Source organism: Pogoniulus pusillus, chromosome Z (genome assembly GCF_015220805.1).
Source record: "Pogoniulus pusillus isolate bPogPus1 chromosome Z, bPogPus1.pri, whole genome shotgun sequence".
NCBI classification, from domain to species: domain Eukaryota; kingdom Metazoa; phylum Chordata; class Aves; order Piciformes; family Lybiidae; genus Pogoniulus; species Pogoniulus pusillus.
Window position 1 is genome coordinate 13,666,820 of NC_087309.1, and position 12,490 is coordinate 13,679,309.

At 50.2% G+C, this 12,490-nt stretch overlaps 1 protein-coding gene across 30 annotated transcripts in view; it reads right to left on the reverse strand.

Moving 5' to 3' along the window:
• CNTFR (ciliary neurotrophic factor receptor) overlaps positions 1 to 12,490 on the reverse strand; it is a 274,938-nt gene that overhangs the window by 18,692 nt on the left and 243,756 nt on the right. For all 30 annotated transcript variants that reach the window (XM_064140049.1, XM_064140050.1, XM_064140044.1 and 27 more), the window contains 2 exons: positions 8,042 to 8,159; positions 7,044 to 7,210 (listed from right to left, as the gene is read on the reverse strand). In XM_064140049.1, coding sequence (XP_063996119.1) covers positions 7,044 to 7,210; positions 8,042 to 8,159 — 285 coding nt within the window. The remainder of the gene's footprint in view (positions 1 to 7,043; positions 7,211 to 8,041; positions 8,160 to 12,490) is intronic.

Sequence of the window (12,490 nt, forward strand, 5' to 3'; positions counted from 1 at the left end):
GTTTTGGGGATTCAAAGCATCGGCACATTGCATCTGCCAATGGTGAAGGATTGCTGTGGTCACTCAAGTTATCTCTCTCGAGTCCACTCTGGTTTTGGTATACAAGGATATTCTCTTGCAAGCATTTTAAGTGAATATTAACTGGCTGTGATCTGTGCAACCTGCTTTGAAGTTGCAACTACTTTGAGAGTGCTGGGAGCAAATCACAGACAGGCTGCGATGCTGAACTGCATCACACACTGCAGGGTGAAGCTTGCTCCTCACCCAGGTTTGCTCAGCTACTAACAGCTCAAATTCCCAATCTGCAACAGCAAAGCTGCAAAAAGACTGAGACTTGGGTACACCACACACCTTTTCTCATGGTCAGTAAGGAGGTGGGCATGGGGAGCTAGGCACACAGCTGTGCAGTGCGTTGAAGAAGGCTCTAAGAATAGTAATGTGCAAGAGTCCTTCTGCCCCATGAGGGCTCTTGGCCTCCTACAAAGTCTACATGCAGAAAAATGGATCACTCCTGGCCTGAAAATATTTGGATTGAGTAATGGTCCACTGGTTCTGATCACCTCAACCAGCAGCTTGTGAGTGTGAAAGTGCAAGCATCAAATTCCACTAAGCACAGAGGAACACAAATCCTATGAGGAGAGGTTGAGGGAACTGGGCCTGTTTAGCCTGGAGAAGAGGAGGCTCAGGGGTGATCTTATTACTGTCTACAACTACCTGAAGGGGCATTGTAGCCAGGTGGGGGTTGGCCTCTTCTCCCAGGTAACCAGCAATAAAACAAGGGGACACAGTCTCAAGTTGTGCCAGGGTAGGTATAGGCTGGATATTAGGAAGAAATTCTTCACAGAGAGAGTGATTTCCCATTGGAATGGGCTGCCCAGGGAGGTGGTGGAGGCACCGTCCCTGGGGGTCTTCAAGAAAAGACTGGATGAGGCACTTAGTGCCATGGTCTAGTTGACTGGCTAGGGCTGGGTGATAGGTTGGACCCGATGATCTTGGAGGTCTCTTCCAACCTGGTTGATTCTATGATTCTATGATTCTAAGGGTTCTGAGGGCACGGGGAGCACCTCCTTTGTCTGGCAGCACTCGATCTCTGTCTCTTAAGAGGCCTTCTTCTCCATGCTGACTCCAGGAACTTAGCTCTGTGGGTGAGAGGTAATGTCCACACAGGGCCTTCACCTCTCCTGGGAGAGAAAGGAGATGGTGCATGAGTTGTTCCCTCACCAGCCTACCTGCCTGCTGTCTGTAGCTCTACCCTATGCATAAAGAACACCTCCCCCTCTACCTGAAGCTGTGTGGGAGCAGGCACTGATGCAGAGTCGTTTATGTGCTGTTCACTGCCACCTCTGGTCCGAGATGACATCCTTCCTGCACCATCACCACTTGCTCCTATTACAAGAAACCAGTCTGTGATGCATTCAGACCTGCTTTCTTGGCTACAGGTGAGGCAGAATGGTGAAATGGTGCCACATCCCCCATCATCTTGTGGAATCTGGAAATGGCCATGTTTCCTCTCAGACATAGCCCATTATCCCCTCCCTCTCTTCAGCCCTCCCACACAGCACCCTGACACACATCCTGATGCAGTCCTCCTTTCTCATCATCTTCACCACCACCCCAACAACAACAGTGTTTGCAAGGAGGGCTGAATAACTTATTCCATCCTCATTGCACCTAGCATCCAGAGGATGCTCCTGGAGGCTTGGGGAGCAGCTGGTGGGCACCTGAATACGGGTGCTTGGTGCCACCTCCTGGGTCCCACTGACCACTCTCTGTGGCACAATTTTCATATACAGCTTCATCCTCAGCAGGAGGAATGACTTGCTGGGGCTGTGCTGCGCTGAGCTACTCCAGATGGCTGTGTAATTCCTCTGCTTGCTTTGAATCCCCAGGCTTGGGCTGGACACCAGCTTCCATCGACAGGGACTTGGAGTCCAAATGCATATGGAAAAGTATAAATCCAGTGCTGGCTCGGCTGACTGGGTTTGCAAAACAAAAGTCTGTTCAACTGAATAAATGCAGGTGACTACAAACTGTGGCTCTGCAGCAAGGAAGTGGGAAAGAAAGCAGTGGGATGGGGATGTGTGCCATGGGACACTCTGCGTTAATGCAGGGAGTGTGGCCCTGCTTTTTGGTGTGCCAGCCTGGAGCCATGGAAGAGGGATGCTTGAATATAGTTGTGCTGGGTAAGGCCCATGTGCTTGGGCAGCAATGACAGATGCCACTGTGTTGGGTTGGAGGAAAGCAAGAAATCCAAAGATGCCCTTATGCTGAGGTGGGTCACCTGTTCACTTTGCAGGGATGGCACCCCTAGGCCTGCGGGTTGGAGACTGTCTCTGGCTCCAAGTGAGATGGGCAGAGCTGAGCCAGTGAAGGATGTGTGCTTCCATCTGCTGCGTGCCTTTGGAGGGTGCTGGGGTTCAATGGGAAAACCAGCAGCCCCTGCAGCCTCCCCAGGTGTCCTCTCACCCAGCTGCTCGTGCTGGGCAAGAAACTGCAGCAGTGTCAGCTCCTCCAAAAGCACGAAGCCAAAGCTGCTTCTGGTCACACCTGAGCAAGGAATCAGGACTGCTTCCTGTGGAGGAAGGTCCAGTGAGGACTGTTTCTTAGACAGACTACAGACACTGTGCTCAGCAAAGGGAAACATCAGGGCTTGTCCTGCAGGGGCCAGTTGAGGGGACACAGGGTGTGTCCAGCTCCCTGATTTCTATGTGACCTTGAAAGTGTCCTTTATGTTTCACAGCCTCCCAGGTCCCTGCTCCACACATGGGAACAAGTGCTCCTCTTTCTCCAGCCTTTGTCTGCCTCCACTTAGCCCACACATGGCAAGGCAGGAGCTTTCTGGCTGTACATCAGCTAGCATAATAGAGCCCTGTCCTCGGTGAGGGCCTGCAGGCAGTAACGTAATAAAAGCAATAACAGTAATAATAATAATGGACGATGGGCATTAGGCTGAGTACTGGTTAAGCAGCTACGAAACCAGATGTAATATTATCCCACTGAGCTAAGGGAGCATCATCAGACATTCCTAGGAAGGGGACTTGGCAGGGAGGTGACTCACAGCTCTTCTCGCTTGGTTTTCGGCAGCGGTGTCCAAGCAAGGGCTTGGCGTGCAAGGCAGCAGCTTTCCCTAAAGCCTCTGCATGCTCACGCTGGACTGGAAGTCTTCAGCTGTCCACTGCCCCTGGCTGTTACTAGACAGATCTCACAATGAAGCCAGGGGTTCAGAAAGGCAGCTGAGACCCTCCAGCATAGAGGGGCCTGTCACCTATCCTGTCTTTCCAACAAGTGCTAAAATGGATCCCTTGTGGCTGTTAAATATCTCCTGGCATTTTCCACAAGCAGGGGGATATTAAACTCCATGTCTTAGCCAAATGTCAGTCTAGGTAATTTAATTCTGCCTCCCTAAGTAGTATGAATTGAACTGACCTTCTGCCTAGGCAACTGTATACTCATGTTCAGAGACTCTGAATTTCATACAGACACTGGCACATTTGTCCTCATGCAGACCCTCCGAGATGCTCTGCATCTTAATTGTCCCAGAGCTGAAACTAGAAGGCTCAAATGATCTTCCCAAGGTCAAAGAATAGGTAGCAGATATGGGGAAGGCACTCATGCTTGCAAGGCCTCATCCAACTGCCTTCTTCCTTTTAATGCTGTGCATCCTTTCCTGCTTATTTGCTCCAGGCTCTCATGAGAAGAATGATGAGGTAGGGTGTCATGGTAGTGCTGTCCCTGCTTCCTCTGAGGAATGTAAGTGCCAACTACCTGGTTCCTGGGCTGAAACAGAAGCAAGGAAGTTGGGGTTGTGTCCTGCAGGGCCACAAATGTTTCCATGTTGTTCTAGCCATGAGGGACATGGCAGCTCTTGACATACCACTTTACTGCTTCTTAGCACCTTCCTCTGCCTCCAGCCTCTTTCCCACCTCCTCCTGCCTTAGGCTGCAGCTCTGATGTCACCTTTATTAATAGAAATATATTTGCAGAAGACACAATTATGAAAACAATTTCCAGGAGGAAGAACACAGCCCAGATGTCCTACCAATAAGAGATGGGGGCCAGGGAGCTGGAAAAGCTTTCCCAGTCATCACTGAAGATGACAATGCAGTGACCCCTCACAGCTGGCTGCTAATAACCAGCACAGTACGACTGCCAGCAAGGCATGGACTTGGGATAGCAAAAGAAAGTACCAGTCATTTTCCACTCAATTAGAGCCCATCTTCTGAGTGTCTGGGGAAGGGTTTTTCTGCTGGGGGCTCCAGCAAGGGAGGAAGGAGACAGGAAGCAAAACCAAAGGAGGTCACTCCTCCCCAAGGGGCTTTTTGTGTTTGCTCAGGCTGAGTGGGTGGTCTGACCCAGCAGTGGGTCTGCTCCCTGCTCAGATGGTGATGGAACAGAGAGCTGCCAGCTCTGCATTGCTCTCACACCGGCTGCAGGCTGCTCTGTCTCCATCAGGGCGTGAGATTAGGGCTATGCACAAGGTGTGCTGCTTTTCTCTAGACTGGAGGGAGAACATAAGGCAGGCTCTGACATTCCCAGCCCTGGGGCTGCAGAAGAATTATGCAGTTGCTGATTGACACTGTCTTTCAATTTCAGTAGCTTGAGTGCATGTCACAATATTCCCATGCAGCATTTTTCCATCAAGTTTGGGTAATGGTTTTGTCCTGAGCCAGAGGCTTTCCACCCCTCTGCCTTGCAGAGTAAAACCCAGCACAACTTCTGAGAAGAGATCTCAGCCCATCTGATGTTGGTAGATTCCCCTAGAACCTGCTGGATGCTAGATCCACACTGCCAGCACCCGTCATAGTGTGACACAATCCCAGGTTTGCAGCCACAGAGGAGGGAGCTAAAAGAAACACTGATGCAGAAATATCTACAAAGAGAGCAGGCAACCTGGGGCAAAACTGAGCAGGAAAAATACACTACCACAGTGCACTTACTTCGATTGCAAACACTGGGGCAGCACAAGGAGAAGTTCCATGCAGAGTAGGTGGCTGTTGATCAGTGACAGAGCTGAGTTGACTCTTGAATCACTCTGCTAAGCCTGTCAGCTGCCTGCTTGAGCACTCAGTCACCGCCGCATCTATGCTTCTTATGCTCAGTACTTGTACCAAATCTTGTAGCTGTACAGGAGGTAGAGCTTTCAAGGCCACTAGATACTGAAGTGTTTATGGGAATGGGATGGTTCTGGTGTGCAGGACACAGCCCTTTCTATCAGCACTGGCCTACTGTCTTTTTCCCCAGTGCTGTCCTGGAGGGTGTTAGAGCATCTGCCGTGTGATGCAGGGAGTGGATCTCACCTTCCACTGCAACCACAGCGATGTGTCCAAGCACCCTGCACCCCTCCAGGCACTCCTGAGAAAGACAGAAGTTTTGCACCCGTGCTAACAGCTGGTCCAGGGCAGTGCTGGCCTCTGCCGACTGCTCTTCCAGCCCAGGCCGAGCTCAAACTGCTGGGCTGGATCCGGTTTGTGCTAGTGCTGGGATGCCTGGGGCTTGCATCTGGGTGTGCTTCCCTAAGGGGCTGCCCTTGTGTGTTGGATGGAGGACCAGATGTTTGGGAAGCCAGGCAGGGCATGGGTGGGATGCAGATGTTACAGGATGATGCCCTGAATGCCTGCAAGAGGGAATGCAAGGAACTTGGAAAATGCAGTTTAATTGCCGCTCTGGGCCCCACAAGCTGGAGGTTACCTTCAATTTTAAGGAGTGGACCTTCCACAAATACAACAGTTTCCATTTAAAGGCACCCAAGTGACTGAAACTCCACCGCTTCCCTACTAAGCTCCTTGCCTTGTTATCAATGCTTACAATGCACTGATGAATACAAGCTATGGACCACAGCTGCAGGGACATGGCAGGACAGTCCCTGCTTCAAAATAAGTTTCTCTGCTCTTTGCAGTGGTATCACCTTGTTTCTTGTTTGATGCTTTCCAAAATTCGAGGTGGAAAAGGAAAATCTGGGGCAGCAGTGGAGCTCCTTTTGCACTCTGGCACTTCCAGCCGCTCAGTACTGGGACATGCAGCACATTGAAGGCAAAGACTGACTGCTGGCTGCACTTCAAGGATTCATGTATTTGTTTTTCTGGTCCAGTAATTGCCACATGTAACCAGAAAATTGTTTTTCAATGTGTTCCTGAACTCTATCCTCTCCCATTTTCCTATTCTTTGAGGATAAACTCTCCTGTCATGGCATCAGCTGCAATCTGTCTTTGGCTGGTGGAAAAAGCTTTGTGCCCAGCTCCTTGTCTTTCCTGAATTGCCCATTTCATGTCGACTCTTCACAGTCAGAGGAGCATCCACACCACACACAGAGCTAGGCAGCATCTCTGTGCAACAGTCAGGGGCACAGACACCCCAGTCCCCTGGTTCAGCTGCTCCCCACCCCACATTGCACAGTGCCCACTTCCCGGATGGGGCACTGAAGAGGTGTAACTTGAGGAATAGAGTGCTTAGGAGCATGCTATGTAAGGGCTGGTGGAGGATGCTTTTGGGAGGGCTACATCCTGCCCAGGAATAGGGGCAAGAGGATGGGACATTTTAATTTCTCTTTCAATCCTAACTTCCTTAACTCTGCTTCGATTGCAAACACTAAAATTGTCTTTTAGGTACGCTCACAGGGGCAAGAAAGGCAATGTCCTTTGGACCACATCTCTTTCACAACTTGATACACATAAGCAGCTTTTCCAGCCCCCAAACAGGGAGGAATTCAGCAACCGTGGGGATCTGGACAGCAGAGGATGGAATCAGGCAAGGCACCAGGCTGTGGATGGGATCAGCATGGGGGATGCCTGTGGGCATGCTCTCCGGCTCCCCTGCAATACTCAGGTGCCAGCATCAGTTACACCAGAGCCATGAGAATCAGGGGAGCAAGGGGAGGATGCCAGCGTGGCTCAGACCCCAGCTCCACCTCACACATGGATAGGCAGAGGCTTCAGTTGGAGAGCCTGCCGATTCCCTGGCCCATCAGCCTGGCGGGTGGTGCTGCGTGCAGGGCAAGCCAACCCTCACACCATCTTGGAGACACCAGTTACTGCTGCGAAAGTTACCTATGGCAAACTCGTCAAAGGTGAGAGTGGTGGAGTTTTTGCCCAGAGGATTCGTGACTGTCAGTGTCACCTTGTACTTCACTGTTGAGAAGAGCTGGATGTATCGGATGTGACACCTGTTTTTGGGAAAGACGTCCTTCTCGCAGACCATCTCTCTCGTGCCGTGTCTGAAAAGCAGAGGTGAGGAGAGCTGTTACCTACAGAGCAGTGCTCTAGGTGGGGATGCACCCATGCTGCTGTGAGGAGGAGGTAGAAGGAGCAGCGTCGTGTCCCCAGTCTGCCTATGGTACCCATGCACCAGACCTTGCCACAGCTGAAGGGCTGCTTTCCTTTTGCTGGGGAACTTGCAGGGTCATGTCCACAGATGTTCTGCTAAGCTCGCACAAAGTCTGTGGTGAACATCCTCGTGCTGTCCTCAAGGAATGGATGAGGGCCTACTGGTGCTGTGAGAGGAATGGGGTCTCCTTTCTGCTGGTGACAAGCTCCAGCAGATAATGCCTAGCACCAGCCTGTGTAAGGGCTGTGCAAAGCCTTGGGCACTGAGTGAGGGACAATAGCATGATCAGTTCTAAGTGACACTTAGTCACTTAGACTGTGCAAAGCCTTGGGCACCGAGTGAGGGACACTGCTACTGCTCAGTCACAGCTAGTGTACAGCAGAAGGGAGCACAGCTGTGCCACATGTGGGTTCAACTTCCACTGTGGAAGAGGTGCAAAAAGGATGGATTTGGGGGCTTAGAAAGGGGACTTGGGATATGGGGACTTCACTGGTCCCCTCTGGGGAAATTGTGACTTTCTTGGACAAAGCCCCCATGCCAGATGTTCAGTTTGGATGCCCCTTCAGAATCCTTCTCTGGAACTGTTTTTGGGACATCAATCCCATATGCTCAGCACAGGTGAGACTCACTGCCCCAAAGCTTCATTGCACTACTTGGGACTTAGTACAGATTGCAGGGGCAAAAACTCACCCCACTGCACCCTTCCTCTTTGGACACTTACATGACAGAGATATTGAAGGTGTTAGGAATGTAGGTGGGAGTGGGCAGGTGCCAGCTGCAGTAGAAACCTTTTGGGTAGTTGTTGGACCGGCACATCAGCACTGGCTCCTTCGGAGGGGCTGCAGGGAAAGAGAAAGAACAATTACCTGTGGAGGTGGAATCATCACCGGGTTCTGAACAAGGGGATGTCCCTCTGCTTTCAAATGCTGCTGGCCTGGGATGAGACATAGATTCCAAAGGGAGCTTAGTCTGTGTTTATCATCTGCTCAAAATGTCTGGGGGCTTTTGTCCTACATCTGCTGCTGAGGCACTCAATGAGACCTCTTTTGGATGATGCTGCGCACAGCATCTCACCTGCACTGGCAGCCCACTAACTCAAATGAGAGATGGAGTGCCACAGTAGGCTGGCTGATATCAGGGAAAATTGTCTTCAGGGCTGTGACAGAAGCATCACTGATGGGGAGGAGGTGCTGCTTTCCTGACCCCATTAAGCTATAGAGCTCATGCTCTCTCTGCCATGTCTCTGGGGAGTGATAAACTTGTTGAGGGATGATTCCCTGAAAGACCAGAAATCCTGAAAGGGATGAAGAAGGACTGCTTATACCAAGATGAGGATGAACAGCTTGAAACCAGCAGAGAAAATTCAGTTCTGCAGGAGGACTGGCAGTCTTAACACTTTCAGCAGCATGGCAGAGCACCTCATCCCAGGGCCCTGCCTCCCAGCAGACATGGAGGCAACTGGAAATGCAATGAGAATGTGCAGAGGGGAGCAGCCTTCCTCTGTTTTTGTGACCTAGTCCTACAGGTTAAAGGATTTTAAACCCAACCAAATGTTCACACTGCACTTTGGCTTTTCTGGATGTATGTGCACCCTGTGCACTTTCCAGGAGCACAGCCAGAGCTGCAGGAGCAGTCTGCAAAATGTCAAGGGCCAGTCCATGTGGAAGACTGAGATGTGATACCTTTCAGTGAATAGTTTGCACTTGCAGGTTGGTAAAAATATTAACTGAACTGACACCAAAGTCAGCTCCCCCTGGTATATGGACACTTGCATTTCTAAGAGCAGAACTTGGCTCTAACTGCAGCACATAGGCACAGAACCTTGCCATAAAATACACACATACACCAGGGTTCTCTTGAAAATGCTGTCTGAACCCATGGTGGTCTGTCTTTTCTTCCCCTCCTCAGCCCTCATCCCCTGTACATCCACCCAAGATGCCCCAGGACATGCTCTTCTCAAGCAGGTGTTTGGAAACCTAGCAGACCAAGCAGCCTCAGCACAATCACAGAATCACAGAATGGCTTCTGTTGGAAGGAACCTTCAAATGTCATCTAGTCCAACACCCCTGCAGTCAGCAGGGACACCTTCAACTGTATCTGGTTGCTTAGAGCCCTGTACAACATCACCTTGAATGTTTCCATGGAGGAGGCATCTACCACCTTTTTGGGCAACCAGTACCAGTGTTTCATCACCCTCATGGTACAGAATTCCCTCCTAATATAAGAAAAAAACAAACCACAAAACCCTGTTTTCTTTCCCATGGAACCACAGAATTGCCTAGACTGCAGAAGACCTTTAAGTGCACATCAAATCATTAACATACCACTGACAAGTCCTTCACTAAACCACATCTGTAAGCACTACATCTATGTGTAGACACCTCCAGGATGGGCACTCCACCACTGCTTGGGCAAAATGCTTCAATGCCTCATAACTCCTTCAGTATAGTTTTCTTCCTAATATCTAATTGAAGTTTTCCTTGGCACAACTCGAGGACACTTTCCTCTTGTCCTATCACTTGTTACTTGGTGGAACAAATTGACCTCCCACCTCTTTACAACCTCCTTTCAGTGTCATTGTAGAGAGCAATGAGACCTCCCCTCAGCCTCCTCTTCCCCAGACTAAACAATCCCAGTGCCCTCAGCTGCTCCTCATAAGACATCTACTATAAGTCCTTCACCAGTTTCATTGCCCTTCTCTGGACATACTCCAGAGCCTCAGTGCCCTTCTTGTAAGAAGGGGCCCAAAACTGAACACAGTATTGAAGGTGCAACCCCACCAGTGCTGAATATGGGGACACAATTGCTTCCCTGCTCCTGCTGGCCACCCTATTCCTCACACAGGCCAGGATACTGTTGGTCTTCTTGGCCACCTGTGCACATTGCTGGCTCATGTTCTATCAATACCTCCAGATCACTCTCTGCTGAGCAGCTTTCCATCCCATCTTCCCTGAGCCTGTCACACTGCTGGGGGTTGTTGTGGCTGAAGTGAAGGACCTGGAATCTGGCCTTACTGAAACTCATATGACTGGTCTTGGCCCATGGATTCAGTCTCTCTAGATCCTTCTGTAGTCCTTCTTTCATCCCTCTGCACAAGCATCACTGCTCACCACAACACTGTGGTCCCAGAAGTGATCAGCACCACATGGTTAACTGTTCTCCTCCCTGTTACTGTGACCTTAGGCATGGCTGTGACCAAAAATGAGACACAAACCAGAGTGCAGTGATGTGAGACTTCAGGGAGCATCTCTAGGCTAGGAAATTCCTTGTGTGTGCACCTTGTCTTCCTGTGGAGCAGCCCATACTGTCAGGGGAGCTTTTCACCAGCCTAATACTCCTCTGCATGCCATTTTCAGAGAAATAAAGGATGCAGTAAGTCAGTTAAGGATGCTCTTGCTACACCAGTGACCCAGTAACAGCAGGAAGACGCCAAAGCCTCAACCATAGAATCACAGAACACTTTGGGTTGGAAGTGACTTGTAAAGGTAACCTGGTCCAACATCTCTGCAATAAGCAGGGACACCTTCAACTAGATCAGACTGCCAACCACGATGGGATATCTGCTGCTTTGCTGAGCAACCTGTGCCAGTGTTTCACCACCTTCACTGTAAAAACTGTCTTCCTTACATCTCACCTGAATAAATTCTCTTTTAGTTTAAAACCATCACCCTTTATTCTTTTGCAATGGGTCTTGCAACAGACTGTCCTCATCTTTCCTATACGCCCCATTTAAGTACTGAAAGGCCACAATAAGGTGTCCCCCAGAGTCTTCTCCAGGCTGAACAACCACAAAGCTCTCAGCTTTTCTTCATAGGAGAGGTGTTCCAGCCCTCTGGTCATTTTTGTGGCCCTCCTCTGAACCTGCTCCAAGAGGTCCATGTCCTTATTGCACGGAGGGCTCCAGAGATGGACACAGTATGACAAATGGGGTCTCACCAGAGTGGAGGCAAGCAGCAGAGTCTGCTCTCTCAACATGATGGCCATTAAAAATGACCAAACAAAACCAACATGGAATTTCTTCAGGTACATCCATCAGTGACAAAAAGAAGGCTAGGGAAGATGTGAGGCCTCTCCAGGTGGAAAATGGAGACCTGGTCACAAGGTTGAGGTACACAGTGACTGCTGTGCCTCAGTTTTCACTAGCAAGGGCTCTAGCTGCACTGCCCAAGCTCCAGAAGGCAAAGGAGGGGAAAAGGAATATCCATCCACTATAAGCAAAGACCAGATCTGAGACCACTTGAAGAACCTGAAAGTGCATAAGTCTATGTGGCTTGATGAGATCCATCCACAGCCCCTGAGGGAACTGATAGATGAAGCTGTCAAATTCCCCTCTGTCATATTTGAAAGGTCATAGCAATGTGGTAAGGCTCTTGCATAGGCTTGAGAGGTTGACCCATGCCAACCTCATGAAGTTCAACAAGGCCAAGTGCAAAGTCCTACACCTGGGTCAGGGCAATTCCAAGCACAAATACAGGCTGGCAAGGAGTGGCTTGAGACAGGTATTGAGGAGAAGGACTTGGGGTGTTGGCTGATGGAAAACTCAACATGAGCCTGCAATGTGCACTTGCATCCTGGATAACCAATTGTATCCTGGGCTGCACCAAAAGCAGTGTGACCAGCAGGATGAGGGAAGTGATTCTTCCCCTCTGCTGTGCTCTTGTGAGACACTACTTGGAGTACTGCGTCCAGTTCTAGTGTCACTAACACAAGAAGGACACCAAACTGTGGAAGCAGGTCCAGAGGAGGGCCACGAAGATGATCAGAGGGCTGGAGCAGCTGTCCTATGAGGACAGGCTGCAAGAGCTGGATGGAGTTCTTCCACCTGGAGAAGAGATGGCTCCAGGAAGACCTTATAACAGCCATCCAGTACCTGAAGGGGCCCTACAAAGCTGAAGAAGGGCTTGCAGTGATAGGATGTGGGGAAATGGCTTTAGGCTGTAAGAGGCTAAATTTAGACTGGATATTAGAAGGAGTTTCTTTAGAGTGAGGGTGGTGAGACACTGGAACAGGTTTCCCTGGGAGGTTGAGGGTACCCTCTCCCTGGAGGGGTTCATGGCCAGGCTGGATGAGGCCTTGAGCAACCTGTTCTAGTGGAAGGTGTCCCTGCCAATGCTGGGGGTTTGTAACTGGATGATTTTTAAGGTAAGTCATTCCATGACTCTAAGATCAT